At 39.2% G+C, this 24,831-nt stretch overlaps 1 protein-coding gene across 2 annotated transcripts; it reads right to left on the bottom strand.

Moving 5' to 3' along the window:
* Positions 1 to 413: 413 nt before the first annotated feature.
* On the bottom strand, positions 414 to 22,701 carry LOC139729760 (transcription initiation factor TFIID subunit 4B-like). 2 transcript variants are annotated; one of them, XM_071640694.1, is made up of 9 exons: positions 21,436 to 22,701; positions 19,637 to 20,056; positions 12,731 to 12,820; positions 11,636 to 12,031; positions 11,072 to 11,190; positions 9,549 to 9,727; positions 5,085 to 5,215; positions 3,631 to 3,756; positions 414 to 658 (listed from the first exon to the last, which is right to left on the bottom strand). In XM_071640694.1, exons 1-9 carry the CDS (start codon positions 22,699 to 22,701, stop codon positions 428 to 430), a joined length of 2,958 nt encoding a protein of 985 aa, XP_071496795.1. In that variant the 3' UTR covers positions 414 to 427. The 2 variants fall into 2 exon arrangements, with proteins under 2 accessions (XP_071496795.1, XP_071496796.1); XM_071640695.1 differs by having other exon boundaries at positions 9,549 to 9,724.
* Positions 22,702 to 24,831: the final 2,130 nt, after the last annotated feature.

The following is a 24,831-nucleotide window of genomic DNA, read 5'->3' as shown; positions in this document are numbered from 1 at the left end:
AATAGTACAAATAAACAGGTTTTCATTAGTTTTATGGAAGAGCATTGTTTTCCACAGGAAATGTACGCAAAATTGTGCCCATTTTGGCGTGAAATGCAGTTACAAAAATGGACGTGGCCTTGTAACGGTACCCGTGGATGTTGCAAATTTGGTCTGAAAAGTTGCGTGAGACTTGAATAAAAAAAGTCAAGAAGCCTCATGACGAGGTCTTCATGTGTTCCAGATTTATTGCGCTAAACATTGAAGGGGGCGGATTCCTCCCCCACCCCCACGGTCCTTTTAGGGTTACATAAATTGAGAACCTATTACTCTAGGGATGTCATCTGCTTAGTTTGGTGAAAACCCTTCCTGGGGTTGTCAAAAAGAAACTGAAAAAAGTTTATAGATGACACATGACAGATGCTACACAACGAATGATCGCAACAGCTCACTTGAACCTTTGGCTCAGGTAAGCTAACAAGCAAACAGGTCCCATTCCACTTACTGGAGATGAGTGTGGTGTTGGAGAGTCTAGCTTGCGCTTCTTGCGTGGTCCAATGGCAGCCAGGGCAGTTAGATTGGCCTCCTGCTGGCGAAGCTGCTCCAGCTCCATCTGCTGCATCTCCCTCGCTTTCTGCTTGAGTCGTAGCTGCTCAGGGTCTTCCTGCTTGGAGCGGCTCTGCCGTGGGAAAGGAGGGACAAAAACATAATACAAATAGGCTACTGTATCTACATTTTTCCCCTTTCTCTAGTAAATTTTGGTGAAATTTTGCCATACAATATGTGAATAAAGTGCTAGGCATCAGCCTTTGTTTGTGGTAATATTCTAAAAAAATTGTAAAGTGAGAAGATTTTTTTCATATGATGAAAGTGGTAGCAAAAATCTGTGTGGTACCATAGGAGACTTGGTTGAAGTAAGCAGCACATACATGCAATAATTACAAAAAAAAAAAGAAACTAGATATATCGCTACGGCGACTGATATGCCTCCGCCATAATGCATGGTTCTCCTAAAAGGTCTATAGTACAATGTCTTGACAATGTGTGATGACAGTTTCACACAATTGGCAAAATTATTAAAATGACAGGTTTGACACAAATGTACTGAATGTTCACTTTCCTAGAACTAGGTTCAATTGGATGAATGATTAAAATGTCAGAGTGCAGGTATTTGGGGGAACTGATGATTTTTACTTGACTTTTGACCCTTTTATAAGTTTATGCATTGAGTAATTTTCAAGGTATTGAGAAAAAGTACAATTTCAGTATCAAATGGGAAAATAGCATTATCTAAACCTGGCCTTTGACCTTTGACTATAAGGTATTGAGAAAAAGTATAATTTCAGTATCAAACGGGAAAATAGCATTATCTAAACCTAGCCTTTGACCTTTGACCTCACAGTTCCAAAGAGAATCACTGTTAGGTTGAACATGCATAAATATGTAAGTTTCATGATGATACCTTGAGTTACTTTTGAGATATGGAGGAAAAAGTGCAATTCAGCACTTTCACTTGACCTTTGACCTTTTGGCAAGAAACTTCCCACAGAATATATACTGGGTAATACATGTATACATCAAGTTTAAAAAAAAACAAAAAACCTTCAGGCATTGCATAAATATAAGGGAAGTAATGATATTTTGAGGAGTTGACCATGACCTTTGACCCCCTGACCTTTGAACCATGACCCCCAACTTCTCTAGATAATCACTGCCCATTGGAACAAGCATATATACTAAGTTCCATGAAGATACCTTGAACCATTTGCGAGATATGGAGAAAAACATGAATTTTCAACCTTTTTTTTCACAAAATAACCTGTGACCTTTGACCTTTGACCACGTGACCCTAAAATCCAAACAAAGTATTATCCCCCCAGGATATACCCTCATACCAAGTTTGATGTAAAACCACCACACAGTTCTTGAGATATCGACAAAAACAAAACGGGACGGACGTACGTACGTACGGACGGACGGACGGACGACCCGAAAACATAATGCCTCCGGCCACTTCGTTGGCGGAGGCATAAAAAGGTAACATTTGATAAAATGTAACACAAGCACGAGGGCATGCATATATTGTGGTAAATAAAACATTTCATAACACCTTCAATGTTTAAAGGTCCAGACAAATTCAACTATACTGGCCTTTTGTAAATACTGTAAAACATGATATATTCGCGGCATGAATTTTTCGCGAATTGGAGCCGACGGCCTTTTTTGCGGCATGAAATTTTCGCGAACTGCCACTGGCATTCAATGCACATAGTGTAGACAAGAACTTTCGCGTGCATTTTAATTTCGCGAATCTTGGCGCTCGCGAAATTCGCGAAATTAAAATGCACGCGAAAATTCCTCGTTTTACAGTAGTCAAATGATTGTAAATGTATGCAATTCACCTTAATATTCCTTTGGAAATCTCAGGTTTGAGCAGAGAATGAAAAATACTACCCAATTTATGAGGATTTCACCCATGGTCCAAAACTTTCCAAGAATATCTTTACTTGTTAATATATGCATACAAGAAAACACCTTCTGGCAGTGCATGGATATGGGGAAAATAGTAAAATTTTGAGCATCAGACTTTAACCTTTGGTCTTGATCTTTGACCTCCTGACCTAAATATTCCCAAGAAAATCACTGACAGGCAGTGCATGCATATGTAACAAGTCTCATGCAGATTCTTGAGCCATTTCTGAGATATGGAGAAAAAAGTGAATCTTAGCATTTTCACTTAACCTTGGCTTTTGACCTCATGGACCAAAACTTTTTCTAGAGAATCTTTATTGGGTAATACATGTATACACAAAGTTTCAAGAAAATAACTTCAGGCATTACACATAGATATGGGGGGGGGGGGGGAGATAGTGAAATTTTGATAAATTGACCGTGACCTTTGACCTTGGCCATATGTACCAAAAATTTGATGGGCACAACTTAGTCTACTCATACATCTTTATACACATATAAATTTTATTACGATACCTCAAATGGTATATAAGTTATGCTGTCCACAAAAGTCATTACGGATGGAAGGAAGGATGGAAGAACGGACAACCCAAAAACATAATGCCTCTGGCGACACTTCTTGGCGGAGGCATAAAAATCCATTTCTTATTGTAGTTTAGGTAGATTATCTAAGTTTGGATTTGAATGTTTCTGTAGCTGACAGTCGGCACAACTGAACACATAATTGATTACACAGTTTCGGTTCCATAACAGAGAAAGCACGATTCCCCATCTATGTTTTATTCTAGGTGTTTGACGTAACAGTGCATCTGAATACGAACGCAGACTTCACGTTGGGTGGTATTTGGGAATAGAGTCAAAGCAGGTATGCACGGGAAAGTGAGTGAACAAAATTATGTACTTATGACAGAATCTTAAAGATAATCCTTTTTTTTTCAACTGGCAGCCAATGTAAAGAATGGAGAATTGGTGATATGGAATTAAACTTTTTAGTGAAAGTTAACACCCAGGCAGCAGAATTTTGCAACTGTTGCAGTTTTGCGACAGCATTCTTTGAGAGATTACAAAACAGCTGTAGTATTATGCAATGTCTCCCAAAGGTGACGAACTGACAAGACTCCCTAAGTTGACAACTGCAGTAGCACTAGGTCCTTTATACTGTACGCAGATAAAGCTCACCTTAGCAGCTCTTAAAAGGATTTCTCTCTCCTGTTCATCTCTTCTTTTCCTCTCCAAGGTGTCCAGCTGCTCAAAGAACTTCATCTGAGACCTGACATCATTCATCACTTGGTATCTTGCATCATTCTGTCAACAAACAATAAATATTGCCATCTTTTTTGGTCTTGTTCAAATGATACATTCATAAAATATAGTGACATATCTAATCTCCTTCCAGCTTAAATTTTTCACTTAGCGAAAGTGTAAGTTATCTACAGCCTGCCACACACTATACGACCTGAGGTTGTACAACCTTCCATGAATCCAACCATAAGACCAGTTCATGTGGCCTGGCAATGCACACTCTACAACTTGATCTTAGGACTTGCCACCTGCCTCCCACACACTTTAGTACATCATAGACCGAAGAGCATGCAGTGTGCACTTGCATTTCGACAGCATACATAAACTTGGGTCAAAACTTCCCATGGTTTCTTTACTGGGGTACAATATACTGTAAAAATGACCTATTTTTGGAGACCTAATGTGTGGCAACATGCACTTACAGCATACAGAAAGAAGCCACTTTGTGTACTTATTCAAATAAGTCATTGCATATTGATTTCAGGCCTGATTCCCTGCAAATACATATACTTTGAAGAACATACCAAAAAATCTCAAAATGTTAAAGACATCAGGTGATAGCTCATTTCCAGTGAGCATAACACATACTACTCTTGGTGTCCACCTTATTTGCGAGTAATCAACCTCTTTTGGTGTCTACAGCAATGCATTTAACAGCTGAATTTTGAGTAGCAATTCTACTGACTTTAGTTGTTTTTAACTGCATCCATAAATTTTTTATCTAAACTCACAACTCATGGTGGTTTATCCAAAACATGCAAAGTGAAAAATCAAAGTTTCACTCCTGGAAATACTGCTGCAACTTTCACTTTGATGTCTGCCTCAGGCCTTGTGCAATGTGCTTTACTGCCATGTGACAGACTTCAGAAATTATCCTTAAATCTAAACACAAGCAATAGATGTCCACACAAAAGATCAATACATATGACTAAACCCAACATAAAATAAAAAAAACTGTTTGGCTTTAGAAACAAGGCAATTTTTAAGTCTTATGTAATGGTTGTTACAGTAGGCAACAAGCTACATTGTCATAATCTACTACCGGAACATATATTTAATGAAGCTTCATGTCCATTCAAGGATTTGATTACAATTGCATTGCACATCTTCCTGTGCCACAGGTTCCATCAAAGACGTAGGAAATATTTATCTATTTTGGTCATTTTCATGAAAATTAACATGTCAAAACTATGTCACACTTCCACTCACCGATACTGAGAAATTACTCATAAGCTTCTGTAAAACACCACTGAACACCTTAACAACCAGAAAAAAAAAAAAAACAACAAACAAACAAACAAACTTTATTGTTTTTTTCACTGGCAGCTTACCCGGTATATTTCTAATCTATGTTGAGATATGACACTGAGTTTCTCCACCACCTGCTTTAATCTCTCCTGCACTGCCTGTGACACTAGATCCAACACTGCAGGTGCAGCAGAGTCTACACCATGCTTGGTACCTGGAGTGGGGGGGTTGATGACATATAAAGAGGGGAGACAAATCTTTAAAAAAATTGTGTGCCTTCATAAAAAAACAAACAATAAAGAAACAGAAGGAAGAAGCATTGTAATGACAAGTGTACACACATGTTAATTTAATAGAGAAAACTTTAAGTGGCACATAAGCATTTTACAGGTGGTAAGGAAGCCTAACACAAATCATCAGCAGCGAACAACTAATCATGCATATGTGACCCGCTACAACAAAAGGATCCTAAAGTCGCTGACGGGTGAGCCGAGAAAATCGAGTTTGAAGTCAGATCACCAAAATCTGTCACAACGTTCGGATTTCTGTTTTTAACATAATTTTGTAGTCTAATGTATCTTCTATCATCTGCCGAAATTTCGAAGCTAAATGATCAAAGGAAAGGCCTGAAAATAGCATTTTTCTGGGCCATGATTGGCTCGCCCGTCAGCGACTTTAGGATCCTTTTGTTGTAGCGGGTCACATATGTCCAACTTGTTGACCACATGAGAAGATCATTGTCTCATGAACATGCAGGCTTACATTCATCCTCATGTTAATGCTTTGTTGTTGTTGTTGGGTGTTTTGGGTTTTGGGTTTTGGTTTTGGTTTTGTTTTTTTTTTTTTTTTGGGGGGGTTCTCTCTTATTAAAGAGATTCACCATTCAAAGACTTGACTTGCTGAGTAGCCTCTCACAGTGATTCTTGATGTTCTTACACTACAGGGTCTATTTAAGGGCTTAAAGGTCCTGTTTACCTTTGGGAGAAGTGATTTAAAAAATTTTCAAGATATCACATTTGATGCATATGTGTAGGTCTGTTGTATCACAAAACATCCTACCATATACAATTTTGCAATAAAGCCTACAATATAAGGAGATATCAGTATTTTTCTCATTAAACCGTATCTGCAGATGGTTTAGGCTGGAAACATTTTTATCATAACTATTGTTCACATTTTGTGTATTTAAAAGAAGACTGTACTGGTATCTTATTTTTTGATATGTTGTTCTTCTAATTCCAAAAGACCAAGCTGTGCAAAAAAAAAAAAAGATTTCATCGCAATTTAGTCCGCAATTTAAAATTGAAAATGAGACTTTATTGGTGCTATTTATGCTAATGAGCTGACGAGCCTAAATGTAGCGACGTATCAGGTGCACAACTAACATACTGATTACAAGTGCTCGCATACGCGTGCGTTAATTCGTACCGAGTAGCAGACGACGCTTAGGCCTAATTAGCTAGCAGGCGGCGCTTATGTATTGTCCTATCCATGTAGATATCTCAAATCCCACCGAATCAAATTGCACCAAAATTACAGGATATACTTCTTAGCTTATTTCAAAGTACTCACTTAAGCCCCGGTCACACAGCGCTTTAGGGCTTAATCACGGCCAAAACCCGTCTAAAAGTGGTCTCCCGTGAAGCAGACGATGTTGTTCGCATTGATGTCGAGTTTAAGACGAGCTACAGTCTATTTATAGACGTGGCAGGACGCGGGGAAAAATCGAAACGGCGTCGGACGCGGTAAAAAGTTTTGAACTGCTCAAAACTTTACTCCGCGGACAACCACGGGTGGCACACATGGTAAAGACGTGCAACACACGAGAAACATACGTGATAATCCGTGTTCTAGCAGTGATTAAAACTTGGGAAGACGCGGCAAGACGCGAAAATTTAGCGGGCAGTGCACGGTCATCTGATGCGTGTTACGCGTTGGTATCACTGGAAATAGCGTGTGTTTAGCGGCTTATCACTGACAAATTGATTTTTTCAGTACATACACGTGGCTGGACGTGCTTCAGCAGTGGAACAGCCGCCAACGACCATACCCCGTACAAAGCACGGCCAAACCAAAATTGACCAAAACATTACCACTTACGACCACGTCCACCAGATTTTTATAACTTTTTGTACGTGATTCAGACGTGGAGTGCTGTGTGACCGGGGCATTATATTTGAACGAAATCAGTTATTGGGAAGTATCAATATCAATGCCGACTTTCAAGTCGTCACTCAAAACGAACTCACTCTTCGCGAGAGATCGTGGCGAACGTGACCTGCACAATCTAGGACTGAAGTTAGCCGTCTAATACTGTGCAAACGGGGATTTACGCAGGAACTAAAAATCTAAGTGCAATGATTGTGGCAATTTGTGTGATTTAGGCACTATGTTTTTCATTCAAGTTGCCATTGTACATTGATTTTTTGCTCCCGATTACTTTAAAGATTTGTCTCATGATATTAGATGGCTTGTACCTTCAGTCTGTGCGTGCGCAGGCAGGTACGCCGCGATCACTCATGTTTAACGTTAGAGCAATTTTAAGCGACGACATAAAAGTCAACATCTACACTTACGTTTCCCCACAAGCGATTTGGTTCAAATTTACATGAGCAATTGGATATGAGTCATAAAGTATTTCCTGTGATTTTGGTGCAATTCGGTAAAGTGAATTTTAAGATATCTACATGGATACGGAAGTACGTTAATACTATACCTACACTACAGTGCCAGCACTGGGATCGCGAAGCGGCGGCACTAGTGGCATCTACGTGGTCAGGCCACACTTCGAGGTATGGGTCCTACTAAAACTAGGTCTAGTGTTAGTCCTTGGTGTGAATAAGATCACCAAGAGATTTATCTTGGCTACAAACATCGGAAATCCATAAACCAGATACCTTACCTACAAAATTCAGCACAGGAGCAACAGATTCTGCAGGACAAGGGACTAGATCTAGATCTTGGAATCTGGACTTTCATCAGGACTTTCTTCAAGTTCTGGCAGCTGGGGTATGTAACGTTACGCCTACGCTGTGCCTTATTAGCGCTGTGCACATACAGCTGTCGTTGACAGCGACGCGAGTGAGTGTACGGTACTCATAAAAACTAGGACTGCCACTTGACTAGTCCTAGTCCTAACTGTTAGTTCTAGTCTAGAGTCTATGTGCACTGGGTGCCGTTTTCTTCTAACTAGGCGTAAATCGTACATGCTGTTGAAAAGAGTCTATTTGGATTTAGATTTTAAGATTCACTCAGCCCTCATCTACGTTAGATAGAAACTGTCGAAGGTAATAGCTCAATGCATTTTATGTAACATTACTTACACACAGTTTTCTACGGGCAGCACATTCAGACGATGCCAATTTCATTTTGCATATCTGGAAATTTCCCAACAAATTTTATCTAAATAAAAAGCTTATGAAGAGATTCCTCTTGAAAATTAATAAATATTGTTTGACATGTTTATTTCAGATCCATATAGCAATTTGACTAAATAACAGCTTTTGCAGTACTTCGTGTGAGATTTCATCAGTAAATTGACATCTGTAGTTTGTCTTGCCAAAGTCGGAGTTGTGCACCTATGACGTACGCCAAATTGTGTGGATCGTTCCATGGCTTGCTCGTTTTCATTTTTTTCAAAAAATCATTACAGGCTTATCCTGGGTTTTAAAATCCTCTCTTTCCAGTAGTAGGCATTAAAAAATGTAGATAAGAATTATAAGACAATTAGAAAATGTCAGTACAGTCTTCGTTTAACAATACTTAACATCGATTATACGGATTCAAATTTTTACAGTGGTTGTTTCTATCCCTTAACTCACATTTTAGAACTATTCTAAAGCACTAATGCTGGGTTTTTGTTTCTTCTGCAAATGGTAAATTATGCCTTTAATGGGATGCAATGCCATGCTCTCATAAAAACTAAGAAAAGTTCAAACTCTGCTCTTACACCAATGACAACACTCAATCTGAAAATGCACTTTGAAATTTATCAACAAGCACAATAGGTGCCTGGCTGCCTCTTTTAGTAAAAATTAGTTACGAAATGTAGCCTCATTAATTTTCATGACACAATATGATGCACGATAAATTACTTGAAAATATGACTGAACTTTACGTAACAAATATTTCTTTTAAGATTTTTTTACTTTTTGCTTTTTTCCATATGAAAAAAAAAAACTATTCAAAGTCGTGTAATATTCTCACAATAGAAGTACTTTTGCAACTCTGATGGATGTGTACAAAAGCCTGTTGTTTCCAAATGGAAATCCAACTAATCTTTAACATGGACCTATTAGGGTAAAATAGGAGCAAATGATACAGGCAATTTTTCAATAAGGTCAGTAGTAGTACAACTAAGAAAGGTTAGAATAAGGTTACCATTAGGCCACGTTCACATTTTAGAGGAGAGCGAAACAATGACTGTGTGATAGTGCTGCATCAGCATGGGTAGTAGGAGAATAGAAAGAAGGAAGTACCCATGAAAGCCGGCTCATACACAGAAGAAAGCATCACACACAAGCCAAAGAAATTCTCGGCAGACTTACAGATCTTGCTCATGTGGGCACGTAGCGGGGAGAGGTGGAGGAACTTCTCATCCTCACACGACCTAAGTTGAGTGCCAACAAAGGCCTCATTGGTGGCAAGAATGCGAGCACTCTCCTCCGACAGGTTAACGCCAGCCATGGAGGCCACATCATTGATGTCATCATCATCTCGACTGCTACTGAAGGGTTGGAAAAAAATAAATCAACACAGACAAGATTGCAGAGTATTATTTCTTTACAATTCACCACAAATAATCTGCATCTGCAAGGGAGAGGAAAAAGAAAACCAAACTAGTGTCAGGTACTCTATACATTTCTTGATGAATACATCTGAAGTTAAAGGGATGGTATAGTCTTGGTTGAGATGGGGCTTCGGTTTTCCAAATTTTTTGTGTGTGAGATTATGAGAAACCTCTAGGAAATATGAAAGAGCATGTAATCTTATGAGGGAATCAAAATTTACCAGTATTTGATGAAAATTGGTTTTGAAATGGCTGAGACATGAAAAAACAAAGGGATTCTAATAAAAGGTGGGACTTACCTTTTTATTAGGATCACTTTGTTACCTCCGCCAAGGGAGGAGGTTATGTTTTTGTTACCGTTGGTTTGTTAGTTTGTCCGTGTGCAAAATAACTCAAAAAGTAGTTAACGGATTGGGATGAAACTTGCAGGAAAGGTTGAGAATGACAAAAGTACCAAACGATTAACTTTTGGTAGTGATCCGAGAATTTTGGGGGAATTTATGAAGGATTTTTGACATTTTGGCAGGTAGGGTCAATGAACTTGGGAGTTCAGGCTGTGCGTATTTGAGGTTTGCCTGCGCGCACTAAAGTGCGTGCTCTAGTTTCTGCTGGGGTGAGGCGCGCCGTGCAGCTGAGTGTTTATGACGTAACAAAGGCTTCTATATTGGGAAGTCTGACAACTTTCAGCACACAATGCAGTACGTATGGGTGGAAATCACTGATATGTCTACGGAAGAACAAGATCAGTGGTGAAAATGATTTGCATGCTTGGCGGAGGTCTGCGCTCTCAGAGTGCTTTTCTAGTTTTAATTTGTTTTTGGATATCTCAGCCATTTCAAAACCGGTTTTCATCAAATAAACTTTTCTTAGAATTGTATGCTCTGTAACACTGGTTTCTTAGTATCTGGCAAAAAGTCAAAAACTCAATCCTCATCTCAACCAATACTATACCATTCCTTTAAGTTGCCACTGTTGAACAAAAAAGGAGGAAAAAGAAACAACACATTCCCTTCTTCTCTTAGCCTAAAATTCACTCAGATGGAAGTTGTATCCCCCATGTGGATGATTTTAAAAAATCAGATTTCAGGATTTATGGCTACATGGGATAAACAGCCTTTCTTCTTCTTTTTTTTTTTTTTTGTAAGGTCAAGTTCCAATAGTGCAATATATGTGACAACTTTGACATTTGATAATACACGTTACAAAGTCTTCCACACAAAGACAGAATCCACAGAAACAAAATTCTAATCATATAAACATGATGTAAATAGTGATGTCTACCTGAAAGTTGCTGAGCTGTCTTTGCTTTTGTCCTTCTTGGAGGACGTCGATCGACTGCTGGATGATTTACTAGTGCCAGTCTTACTACCTGATGACCGTGATGATGACTTGCTTGATGACTACACAGAATGATATTTAAACAAAATGTGAATACAAAGTGATTGCACAGAAACAGATAAAATGCCTAGCATAACATACAACACTTGCTGCATTATGCTGTTTCAAGGAAAACTTACCTATAGAATAAAGGAAAGGTCTAATTAATTGGCATAAATGAAAAAAAAAATGTGTAAATGCGCGCATTACAATACAATCTGTACAGATTTTTAAACTTTCAATTTCTTTTTTTTTTTCTTATGATGCAATGAAGTGGGTCAATTATATATCGCTTTTAAAGATTAGCATCTGGCGAATTCATATCTGCCACAACCAAAAAATTATTTCCCTGACATTTTATGGTTTTGGTGATGATGCATCACATATTATCTTTAAATTGAGAAACACACCATGTGACTCTTTACAAGTTTTGTAATACAAGGTTACATATGTACAAATCACACCAACCTTGGATGATGAAGGTGTTGCAGGCTTTGACACGCCAGGCTTTCCCTGTGGGCTGGGGGACCTTCCAGGTGAGCTGCTGCTCTTTGAACTTTTGCTGGACGGCTGCTTCTGTGACGCCTGCTGGGATTGCTTACTGGAGGAGCTTCGGCTGGTGGTTACAGTGGTAGAGGTTGTTGATGGGGTGCTTGTCGTCCCTAAAGATGCTGACTTCGCCACACCCACTGCCTTCGCCACCTTGCTGGATGCAGATGACGAGGAAGAGGATGCAGCAGTATCAGCTGAGGATGTGGCTGTTGGCGTGGCAACTGGATTGGCCGGTATTGGCGTCATCAGAGAGCTGATATTGGAGCTGCTGTGGCTCCTTTGCATGGACTGTCTCAGCAGGGGCAGACTCCTCTGATACACAGGTAGTGTAAATGACAGTAATACCAAATTACTTCAACCTGCATTTTGTATAAGTAGGAAATCTGCTTTACCACAGATCTACAACACTCATGTAATTCAAATTCATCACAAAATCACATTTACTGAGTGTAACTGTTTGCCATCCTAGCAAGCGCCCATCCTGTTGCAAACATGGCAACCTTGGTCAGATGGCCGACACTGCTCGCATCTGTACTAATCATTATCTTGTGTCATCAAAATTTTCTTGTTTCTGGCATAATGGTTTGTTCCTGGCTTTGCTGACATTATAGGCCATTTATTGTCCAAGTGCATCAGACACAAAGGCATTACATTTTCAAAATGACATTTTATTAAATGACAAACAGATATATAGCAGATATATACACTGCAGATGTATAATATACTGCTTCTACTGTTGTGCCAAAACAAATGTGGAAGACACCTTGCATTGTGTAGTATGCAAAATTGTAGTCTCATGACCACGGAATTATCTTGAGGCATTAACAGAATTCTTTGTTCATGTGTTGTTGTTTCTTAATCAATGACTTTCTCTTTTAAGAACATTTCGAGTTGACATAAATCCTCTAATTATTTTCCTTTTGATGCACAAGTTTTGCTATTTTCAGAATTACTTTGCTTATCTTAAACAAGGAAAGGCTAATGTTGCATGTGTCAACAGCCTAATTATACCTTGAGAAAAGGCACAAGGTAGGGTTGGGGTGATGAGTTGAGTTCCTTCTGCAGCTTTTGAGTGAATTCCTCTGGCTCAATCTTGGCATCCTAATGAAAATAACAAAAATATACAAATACATTAATAAGACATACACATACTTCTTTTTCTTCTTCGCGTCACATTGCATACACATATATATATATGCTGGTGTGGTCCAAAGAAGAGTTCTCCATTCAGTGCGGTCAGCTGCCATTACAAGAAATACTGATATAAAAAATGTAGAAATCATCTGATGATAAGTGTTTGATGCAGAGAAGGATAAGTGACTGCTTTTTGATACTGAATTCATCCACTCAAAGAAGAAGAAAATTCCACAAAAATTCACTTTTCTAGCATAATGAAAGAGCACTTAACCACTTTCAGAAAGCTGGGAGAATAATTGCTACCCTAACATTATATGTCAGCATCAAGTTGATGGAACTTGTAATTTCATGAAAAATGAATTTTTGGGGAATTTCCTTTATATTTTCTTTATATTGTTGTCTACACATACGTCATAATCTCTAGTAGTCTCCTCATCCAGCGGTTCCAAACACCAAAACTTTAAAAATTCCTAACTTTTGCATCGACTGTCCGATTTTCCTTAAACTTTCACTGATATGTTCTACTAATGTTGCTGAGCACTTTCACTCTATCCACATTTCTCTTTGGGTTTGGGTTTCCTGTAAGATAATCCACAACTATGTACAGTATATCAAACCCACTTCTATGCACTATGCATATAAACATACATGCAGAGCACTTGTATTTTATACAGAGATCACAGTATTAAAAGCATTTGAATACCTAGTAAGGCAAAGTAATTACTGAATGCTTGGTTTGCTAGCCAATAGGTGTCTTTTATTGAGTACAGGAATGTTTGCAAAGTATGCAAACTCTTGCTACATTATGTACAAGTGCGCGATAAACCATGTTCACAGTGGCTATCATCAGCGAGGCAATGTGCAGCTAGTAAAAATCAACACAAAGCGCTCAACCAATGAGATTGCAGGATTTTCGCTACCCTTTCTATGCAATTTGTCAAGGCAGACAGTACATCAACTGGAAGGTGAGAGAGAATTCTACACCTTAATGAACATCCCTATTGTAATCCTGGAGACTATAAATCCCTGGCTGTGATTACATTACCAAGAGTGATTCCAAAGTGAGATAGAGGGGGTAGAGGAGAATGCAAATTATGTAGCTTGGAGACATTTCAACTAATGGCCTTGGCCACATGGGAAAGAATCACGGTGCCCCTTTCTACCACTTGGCTCACATCGATGAAATTGTCCCTCTATATCTCTCTCATTTCACTCAACAACTTTGCAAGATGTTTTGGTAACCTATTACAATATGTGCCTTGCTTTATAGGGAAAAAATGTCTTTACTCACTACAACACCATTTGTTATGACTCATATAATGAACTTTAAACTTCAATTTCTATCAAAAGTAAGAATTAGAATTAAACATTGCCTGACACCTTTAGGATTGTGTAGCAACTTATGTGTACAGTGAAAAGTTAAAGATTCCCAGCTTGCAAAACAAACAAAAGAATTAACAAATTTTGATATACTAAACAATCTTGAAGATTTATCATGAGAAAAAAAAAAAAGAAGATTTCCAGCAAGACAGATAATCTTCATCTAGATGTCTGATAGCTGGATCCATTTTTCACATCTAAAAAAAAAGAGAAAAAAAAGAAACAGGTAATATCAGAGTTTCATAAACATTACTCATAAAGAAACTAGGTTTTCACAGATTTCAAAGAAATATTCAGTTGCTCTCCACCACCTGCAAGTTCAATATCGATAGCAAGCTCAGCATGATTTAAGTGAAATGGTTTACTATTATGGCTTAAAATGTGTGATTCCTTAACTGTACACACTTGGTTCTAAGAAAGAAAAAAAAAGAATCTGCACACAACATGGCATTCTGTAACCCCAGCTAATGAAGCAGAATCGACGTTCCAGCTACAGCAAAGACTTTAGGTAATAAAAACCTTCCTGAGAAATCAAGAGCATGACATTACTGTCATTGGTATTGGTCATTTCTCCTAGTTAGTATGTCACACTCGGTATGATTACAGTGTACATGCACAACACCTTGTGTTGCATTTACTGCTTTGCTACATTACTTAAGGTCAATTCCATTGTGACTTATGGGACAAAGTGACAATTTTTGGCAATTTCAAACCAGTATTTTGAGAAAATAGTTGCATCAAATGCATTTTTCTCAGTTCATGGTTAGATCCATCATATCACAGTTTATGAAAACACCATATTTAGTTTGAAAAGTATCATTGCATTACGTACGGCAACAAAAAATTGCTGTCGTGACTTATGGGACATCTGAGGACCACCGTTTTTCACGTGGGAAAGTAAGTTCTGAAATATTCTTACACACAGAGACTCTGGAAAGATATTTTCTTTCCTGAATGTAGCAAAGGGTTGGTGCTTACCCTGAGCCAAGTGGTATGAATATCTACTCATTGGTACAGTAGCAGGATAGGGAAAACCAGTGTGACTGATGGGACACAAAAACGTGACTTATGGGACGCTATCAACTACCACATTTTGAGATTGAGAGAATAATATTTACTGATGCCGGAACAAGATCTAGAACATCATAAAACCAATCTATGACCAAAGAACATTCAGAAAATAAGCCATGTGAGAATTACACAAGCTGTATTATGGTCATAATAGTGTATCAGAAATGATACATAAATTCTGCAAAAATTGGCAATTTTCATGAAAAATGAAGGTTTTTCGGACATAACTCTACTCCACGTTCACCGATGTTCACAAATGAGGTATCAAAATATCCGTTGTGAAAGGCTGCCTTGAGTAAACAATACCAGATCATCTAATCAAGCTTCATTAATCATCTATACTCAATAGTTTGATTATCATAAAATGCAACCTTTCCGTGGAATTGACCACAAGGGTTTAACCATAAGCTCTTGTTGAGTTTATTGAACACATCTAGGCAGATGAATTGCTCATGCCACATTGGGGGTACTATGAGGAACATGTTCTCACATGAGTTCTATGTTAGATGCCACCATGTAATTAACCTGCACACGAGTGCTCAATCATGACTAAACACTCATACATACAGCATATGTCTGCAAACAATCTGAAAAGTTAGCAAACTACAGATGTTTCAGTATTGCCAAAAATGAAAAAGTAGGAATGGCACATAACCTACAAGTTTTAACAGTCAGACAAACATTATTTGTTATACTTTATGAAGCTTTAGTTCTTTTCTTTTTGTTAAATGCCATTGGACTCCCATTATAACAAAGTCTGTGGGACCGGCACTTTTCTTTCGTTATATTGAAATTTCATTATAATTGAACAGAAAAGTACACAAAGAGATAAAAATGATCATTTGGGGACCTGATTTTTACTTTGTTGTAACAAGAATAACTATTCTATGTTATACTCCATTTTGCCCTTGAAGGGCAAACAGTGTGTATCTTCCCATGGCTGGTCATTTGGAAAGCAAGCAACTGTTGCATGATAACCAGACAAGCACTTGAGCCAAAATGTGATTTTCTGCTAATCACACAAAAAGTCTTTGCCTAGTAAATATCATTTTGGTATTTCTCACACTACACACATTAGCAGTCTTTAGGTTCAAAACAGTAGTTTCCTGGTAATTATCTTTCTTTAACAAGATATGACAATAACAATGAATCAATCAGTGTCCCAGGCAAAGAGCTCGCTCAAAGAGAAAATGTAAATTTATATCTCCATAGAATTCAAAAAATTATGACAAGAGATCCGGGAGGGTTCATTAATCCAAATATGTGGCTTTATGCTGAACCACAAATACTAATATTCCATATACACTTCTTAATCTGAAAATGAAATAAGGTTTGTTATTCTGCAGGTTCGTTAACCCCAAAATAAAATGATGTTTGTTATTCCAAAGGATTGTGATGGGTCAAAAAGTAAATACGATTCATTAATTGAGAATCTAATTTCAATGGAAAAAAAAAGCGCGCACTAACGAACCTTTGGAATTACGAACTTTATTTCATTTCTTGATTAACAGACCTTTGGAATGAAAACAACACCTTTTTTTCCATTTACGGATTTAACAAACCCTCAAAGAAACATTTTTTTTTTTGCATTTTTGGACCAATGAACGTTTGGCAAAACTAACCTTATTTCATTTACGTACGCTTTAAATAATGGTTTCTGATACACCAATTTTACTGAAGATTGGCGATCTGCAAAAAAACGCTGATCATCCATGATTGGTATCGGATCGGCATCAGATCGAATAATAAGTTACACCACTATACTAGGCAGCAGTGAGCTGGAAGTTGAAGTTGCACTAACGTATATGGGAAAAAAGGGGAGAGAGTGAGTCAGAAGGAAGAATAGAGTGAAAATCTGGTAAAAGGTCGGAATGGTTGGGAGGAGAAAGATGAAACCAGAAAGGAGGGGGCGAGGGAGAAGTTGTAGGTTGAAAAATCATGGAAATAGAGAGAGAGAGAAATGAAGTTTTATGAAACCAAGGGGGAGAAATAAAGCCGCTGAATGATGTGGACTATGGAATGCTGAATCAAAATGATGAAAGGAGGAATAAATTGGGAAGGAAAGCGGTAAGTCAACTCTTAACACTGGCACCGTTCAGATGGTCCCTGACTGGTAAAAATCAGTCGGGCCAGTAACTTTCTTCAGGAATTGCCAAATTTACTGGTCCGAAATAACTGGTACAAACAATGATTAAAACTAGAAATGTCGCTATGGCGACTGATGCCTCCGCCATAATGCATGATTCTCCCAATAGGTGTATAGTACAATGTCTTCACAATGTGTGATGACAGTTTCACATAACTGGCAAAATATTGAAATGACAGGTCTGTCAGAAATATCTTGAATGTTCACTTTCCTTGAACTGGGTTTGCTATAATTGTCTAAGAGTGCAGTTACACATATTTGGGGAATTGAGGATCTTTACTTGACTTCTAACCGACCCTTTTTTATAGGTTTATGCATTGAGTAATTCTCAAGGTATGAAGAAAGAGTGTAATTACAGTGAAAAATAGAATTTTTTTTTTTTTTGCATCTAAACCTGGCCTCTGACCCTTAACCTTTGACTTTCTGGCTGGAAATTTCCCAGAGAATTTCCATTAGGTAATACATGTATTACGTTTTAAAACTAATAATGCAAGCATATACTAGTATATGAGGGAAATAGTACAATTTTGAGGAGTTGACCTTGACCTTTGACCCCTGACTATTGACCCATGACCCCTAAATTCCCTAGATAATCCCTGCAAGTCAGTACATGCGTATGGACCAAGTTCCATGAAAATGCATCGAACCATTTGCGAGAAAAGTGAAATTGTAACATTTTCACCTAACTTTTGACCTTTTGACCTTTAACCTTATGACATGAAACTCTCTCTGGAGAATCTTTATGCAGTAGTACATGTCTACACTAAGTTTCAAGAAAATACATTTGGGCATTGCATACAGGATTGTAGATATGGGGGAAATAGCAACTTTTTTGCATTTGACCTTGACCTTTTGACCTTTGACCTCTCGCCAATGTCACTAAAATCTACTCAACTAATTGCCCTATCATACATCATCCTTGGACCAAGTTTGGTAAAAGCTGCTTCATCCAGTTTTGAGTTATCACGTAAACAGATAAATTTTAGGATTTGACCTTGATCTTTGACCTTTGACCTCTGTCTGATTTCACTAAAAAAACTAATCATGTATTTGTCCCATCATACAAATACATCGTCCTCGGACAAAGTTTGGTGAAATTTGCTCAATCCTGTCTTGAGTTATCGCGTAAACAAATACAATTTCATGATTTGACCTTGACCTTTAACCTTTGGCCGATTTCACCCAAAATCTAATCAAGTAATTGCCCCATCATACTTTATACTTGGACCAAGTTTGGTAAAATTAGAGTCAGTATTACTCAAGTTATCGCGTAAACGAATGCAGACGGACGTATGTACGGACGGACGGACGGACGGACAACCCGAAAACATAATACCTCCAGCACCACTTCGTGGCGGAGGCATAAAAATAAACAATTGTCGAGGCCATCGTAAAAAAATAGAACAGGACCACTAAGTTTTAGGTTCAGACAAGTAATAGAAAAATTGGCTATCTCCTGGTCTCACAGGGACAGGTCGGACCAGTAGAAAAAATGGGTTACTATACTGTGCAGCCCTTGGTAAGTCAAGGAGAGATGAGACTATACAGTACTAAGAGAAAGGAAAGAAAAAAAGAGGAATGAGAGCTAAGAAAGTACCGGTAAAGTGGAGGGGGTTGAGTGGATCCTAGGAAGGATTACTGTGGGAGACAGAGAGAAAACAAAAAGCAATCCTTCGTACGATCCATTCAACCCTTTCCCCTTAACTTTCTAAGCGTTCCTTAGTCCGCATCATTCATCGACTTCATTTCTCTCCCTAGGTTTTGTGAAACTTCACCTTCTCTCTCTTACAAGTGTGTATCTCCACGATTTCCAGCCTTCAACTTCTCCCTTTTCCCCCTCCTTTTTATTTCATCTTTCTCCTCCTGATTTCTGAACCTTTTACCTGATTTCACTGTTCTTTCTTATGACTCTCTCTTTCCTCTTTTCTCCCGTCTCCACTCGTGCATCTTCAACTTCCAGCTCACTGCTGCCCTTCATTTATCACTACCGGTATTTGCCCTTCCTTACAATCTCCCTACGTGTCGCTTACCTCCTCAACTCTCCTCTTTGTAGGCTCTTCTTTTGTCAAGCCATGATCTTTACACATTTTGTTACTGCACACCTCTCCCCCTCACTAACTTCACCATGCAAACCTTCAAGCAATACACAACAGTGGGTCTGTCACAAACCCTGCCAAACTTACAATGAGATTCTGGACCAGCTTCTTCACATTCATCACGGTTTGGGGAGGCTGGTTCGCATTGGAAGCCAACCTGATCAGAGTTGTCAGAAAGTTCTTGCACTTTTTCACGTTGTCCATGGCACCTGGTGACATAGCACCATGAGATCCACTTGCACCGGAGGAGGCAGTCGTTGCTGCTGCAGAACTGCTCTGACTCTTCCCCATCACTGTCACAGACGTCTTCGCCGAAACTTGTGGGCTGACTGAGACTGCTGTGGATGTGATGCCCCGCACCACTGGAACATTGCTGGATATTACTACAGGAGATCCTGCTCTTGTGGTTTGCGTGATGATCTGGGGACTATTGACGATTGTAGTGGCACTACCAGATGACAGCACTCTCCCTGGCTGAGCATTGGATGTCACAATCTGGGAGCCCGGCTAGAAAAGTGGGGAAAGAAAGGCACAATGTCATGGTGACATTTATTTTATCTTTTTTCTATCTAACAGGTAGTTTCTTCCAGGTTGCACTTTGAATATATGACAATGCCTATCATTACCACACTGCTGAGTAGCGTATATAGGCCCTATTAGAAGTCAAGTTATTATTATTCAATATCATATTCATAACCTTAAATACCAGGAATATAAGCTACAAAAGATATTAAACAATACCAACATTCACGTAGATGTGCTGATGGTGTCTGCAGTGCTATCATCTCCAACAAACTTAGAATGATGTGTTTTAAACAGTTCAAGATTATTTTCCCCCTTGCTTTGGTCTAAATATAAAATGAAATTTGATGCTTGCTACTTAAGTGACATAAGCATATAAATGACAAAGAAATCTTGCTATCAATGTCTACTTCACATTGAATTATTATACAAGTACAACACTCCTTTATCTTCTCCCTGGCCTAGAGTACAGTAGTCTGTCATGAACATTAGTATTCCACAAAGGTTAAAAGCTTACAAAAACAATGTTATACGTGTACAAGCATATAATTTATGCTGAATTTGTGAAAGTTTGTAAACAGTAATAATGCATTTTAGATGAAACCTGCAGAGACTCCCATCTCTCAAGCGTTTGGTAGATATCCTGCTTTGAGGCCATTTTTGCAAAGTCTCCAGCTCTCACTGTGTCTCTCCCGCTTATGATGTATTTTCTTTTTTTCACATGCAAGACTTTACTTTCCCCTGCAATACTACCTCTTTAAAAAAACATGAAACAAAATTCAAATAAAACAAGAGACAAATTTCATAAACTTATGGGTTCAAAAATTAACAAGTAGGGCCTCATAGTGTAAAGGAAAGGTAATTCAAAGAGTTAGAAGTGCGCGTAAATGAGCACAATCTTTCATCTATTCTTTAAACATCAATCAAATTTGTATGAGGTAAGCATTTAGTCACATGGAGGGCACTTGATTACCACCTGTGACCTGAAATATCACATCCAGTATTCTTATTTCTAGGGCATGACTTTCCCAATGCAAAATCATGAACCATTAACAACCAATACTTGCATTTGTTGGCTGATGGTGATGCAGACTTTCCTGAATGCTTATTTTTATGTTTCACTTTGTATCTTTCAATATACTAATTATATAGGTTAGACCCCCTATACAAGAACCATGCCTTTGCTGCACAACAAATAAAGTGCACCATAAAGACTGCAATACCTTGGGCTAAATGAATATCACTTTAAGTTTCTGGTCTTCAACTTGTTTGTCATTGTACTATATTTTAGCATGTTTCATATTTTATCTTTATAGATACTCCTTGGTAAAAAGAGTAGTTGTATTAACTGGGTTTAATTCTACCTGAACGTGTCTGTACGTAATCCCTGGAGACCCTGCGACATGGGCTTGAATCGCTGCTGGATTACTCATCACTGCTTGCACTGTTCCTCCTTTATTGATCAATACCACTCCAGGTGGCAATGAAGTACCGGGAGGAAGACGAATCTGTACTGGCGCCCCCATTTGGGCACGAGGAGCGATGACATGCTGCCCCGTTGGCATTCGAACCGTCTGTGCTGCAATTACATGGGGTGAGACTGCCTTTGGGGTACCTGAAACAGCATTGACAACATACTGTCCTGACCGCCCAGTTGTTGGAATTCCAGGGCTGGCAACATTGATTGTCACAACTTTTTGATTGGCGTTTCCAACTGCCACACTTCCTGTGGGGATCGTTGTTGGTACCGTAGGAACAGTGGCCATGCTAGGTTGCACAACTATCCTGGGTTTCATTGCACCTGACTGATCACTACTTGCAGAGCCTGCCAGAGCCTGCTGCCTTGCTTGCAACTGTTCTTTGGCAGAGCTAGAGTTGTTCACATTCCCACCTGCATCTGAGCTCAACTTGGCATTGGCATTATGGCTATGCACAGCACTAGGCACAGACACAACTTTTACAATTTGCTGATCATTGCCACTTGTAGTCCTCAGTTGATTTAAAGCATTAGGATTCAATGCACTTACAGGCATACCTCCTGCTGAGTCGTTTTGTTTGGTATTACCCGGTAAGGTCTGCTGATGCTGTGCCTGTATGGCCTGTGTTGTGTCCTGCTGACCAATGCCCAATGTCACTGGCGTTGGCGGGTTTGTCACAGCAACTTGTGGATTTGGAGCTACCGGCGTCGGTCCAGAGGATGGAGATAAATGCGTTCCCGTGTCAGATTTTACATTTCCTACTGCAGTACCACTTACTCCATGATTACTCTGATCATTATCTTCCGTTCCGTTGTTGGCTTGAAGAATACTGCTCGACCCCGATTCATGGTTATGACCCGTCTTTGCACCACCTATTTGTGATTCTTGCATGGTTTGCCTCACCGCATTTGAATGTATTGAACCCCCCGGTTCGGCCTTAACTGTTGTCAGTCCGACATGTCCAGTTTGTGCAGGCAAAGTGGCACTTTCGTTCACATGATTTACGCTAACTATGGCATCTTGTAGCGGTCCAGATACTGCCTTGGGATTTTGTGGTGCCAATTTCGTCTCAAGCGATCCAATCAGTGCATTAACCTCCTTTTCGTCAACCTCAGAAGAGAAAATATCGTCAATGGTCTTCGAAACCGCCATCTTCACTCCACCATGGCTTCTGAATGAATGAATCGGAGCATGCGCAGTAATAACTATTATGGGATATACGTACGTACGATCTCGATTGCGTGTGCAGAAGAGGGGCGATGAGAGAGAGAGAGAGAGAGAGAGAGAGAGAGAGAGAGAGAGAGAAAAGCTACTAGATTGGGGGGGGGGGGGTGATTTACACAAAAGACAAGTACATTGTACCTCCTGCTCTGCACGTGTTCGTCGAAAAAAAAATTCTGTTGTGTTTGTCTATGTGCGTGTGTGTGTATGTGTGCTTTTCACAATTTCGGGTATGTTTTTTATCAGCCATTTCCTGTCAAGTGAGGACTGCAAGTCGGGCAATTACACTTGTTTTCTTCGAAGGCTAGTCGGGCCTATACCAACGGCGTAAATCCGTACTGAGGAGTGGGGGGATGATCGGCGATGGTCACCATCACCACGATTGCAAGCCCATAACCAGACTAGACCGGCGCAGCCCTTGGGTGGGTGGGTGGGGGGGGGGGGGGGGGGGGGGGGGGGAGAGAAGAAGCTTGGTCTCCCCCCCCCCCCCCACAGACACACACTTTACAGGGATCGAATGTCCCACTCTTTTGCATGCAAAGTGGGAGGGAATTCAGTGGCAGCAAAAATATGAAGATTTTTTTTTCGTTTGTTTGTTTGTTTTTTTGCTTGTCAGCAGACTTTCGGCGGAAAATCAGACCTTAAAAGTATGAAGACTTTTTTGTTGTTGTTTCTCTTGTCTTTTGATGTTCTTTCTTCTTTTCTGACGGGCGATTTTGATACCCCCCCCCCCCCCCCCCCTTCAAAAGGTTCGGTGTAAAGATGGCAGAGGTAAAAATGGCAGAGGTAAAAATGGCAGGGGTAAAAATGGCAGAGGTAAAAATGGCAGAGGTTAAAAATGGCAGAGGTAGAAATGGCACAGGTAAAAATGGCAGAGATAAAAATGGCAGAGGTAAAAATGGCAGGGGTAAAAATGGCAGAGGTAAAAATGGCAGGGGTACAAATGGCAGAGGTAAAAATGGCAGGGGTAAAAATGGCAGAGGTAGAAATGGAAGAGGTAAAAATGGCAGAGGTAAAAACGGCAGAGGCAATAATGGCAGAGGTAAAAATGGCAGAAGTACAATGTCAGAAGTATAATGAGAGCGATTTCGTGAGATATAAACGTATGAAGAGGTTTCGAGTAATGATAACCTTGCCAGAGCAAACTGTATTTATCGAATTTTCAATTCCAAATTGCAGGTTTGAAGAATATTGAATGAATTATGTTTTAAAGAGATTAGAGCACTCTCAGCATTCTGGGTTTGATTCAAGTGCAGTGGCGTAATCTGTCTGTGTGCAGAGAAATAATAAACCAGCTAAGAGCCTAGTAGTCCTATGGGAAATTATTTTATTATTCAGTATTATCATTATTATCATTGTTATTATCATTATCATTATTATTATTATTATTATTATTATTATTATTATTATTATTATTATTATTATTATTATTATTGATGTGATACCCCAAGAAAATAGACCCCCCCCCCATTTTTTTAGAAGTTTTGAACAATTGCACTGATTTAAAAGAAAGAACATACCCTCACAAACTTGATCCATCCACCCCTAAAGCCCGGAGTGGAGTTAACCAAACTGCTTGAAATTCAGAGAAAAATGACATCACTCAGATGGATGTGGTTTTGAGCACACTTTCATCCCTGCATCCATCTTGACTGGACGTGTGCACTGGCGTAGCCAGGGGGGGGGGGGCGATGGGGGCGGTCGCCCCCCCTAAGATTTGGACCGGGGATTTGGGAGGCGGAAAAAAAATGCGTGTATACTGTATGCATGCACATGAAGCGGGTCTCCTTTGCAACCTTTCATCAAATAAGATATTTTTTTTGAATATTTCACTCAAAGTGTGCACCAGATCGTTGAATTTCAATTCAAAATATGCAAAATCTCTCGTGCATGGGAGGGGGTATCCCCCTCCCAAACCCTCCCCCTCTGTGCCTCTTTCCCTAGCTTAGTACACTTTTTAGATTTAAAAAAAAAATTATGAATAATTCTGAGTACACAAGACTTATCACATACCTTCCCAAAACTCAAGGTTCCCTCATGTATAAGGGGAATTTCCCCTTT

This window comes from Diadema antillarum, unplaced genomic scaffold (genome assembly GCF_040938485.1).
Source record: "Diadema antillarum isolate AM-2024a unplaced genomic scaffold, OU_Dant_1.0 seq00000263_RagTag, whole genome shotgun sequence".
Lineage (NCBI taxonomy): Eukaryota > Metazoa > Echinodermata > Echinoidea > Diadematoida > Diadematidae > Diadema > Diadema antillarum.
Note: the sequence above shows the minus strand (reverse complement) of the source record. Positions and strands in the feature narration are given on the sequence as shown.

Excerpts from the sequence above, each read along its gene's own strand:
- LOC139729760 (XM_071640694.1), bottom strand. The coding sequence starts at position 22,701 with ATGGCGGTTTCGAAGACCATTGACGATATTTTCTCTTCTGAGGTTGAC. Across the intron at positions 12,821-19,636 it reads AGCTGGTCCAGAATCTCATT|GATGCCAAGATTGAGCCAGA; the intron begins GTAAGTTTGGCA and ends TATTTTCATTAG. Across the intron at positions 12,032-12,730 it reads ACCTTGTGCCTTTTCTCAAG|AGGAGTCTGCCCCTGCTGAG; the intron begins GTATAATTAGGC and ends CCTGTGTATCAG.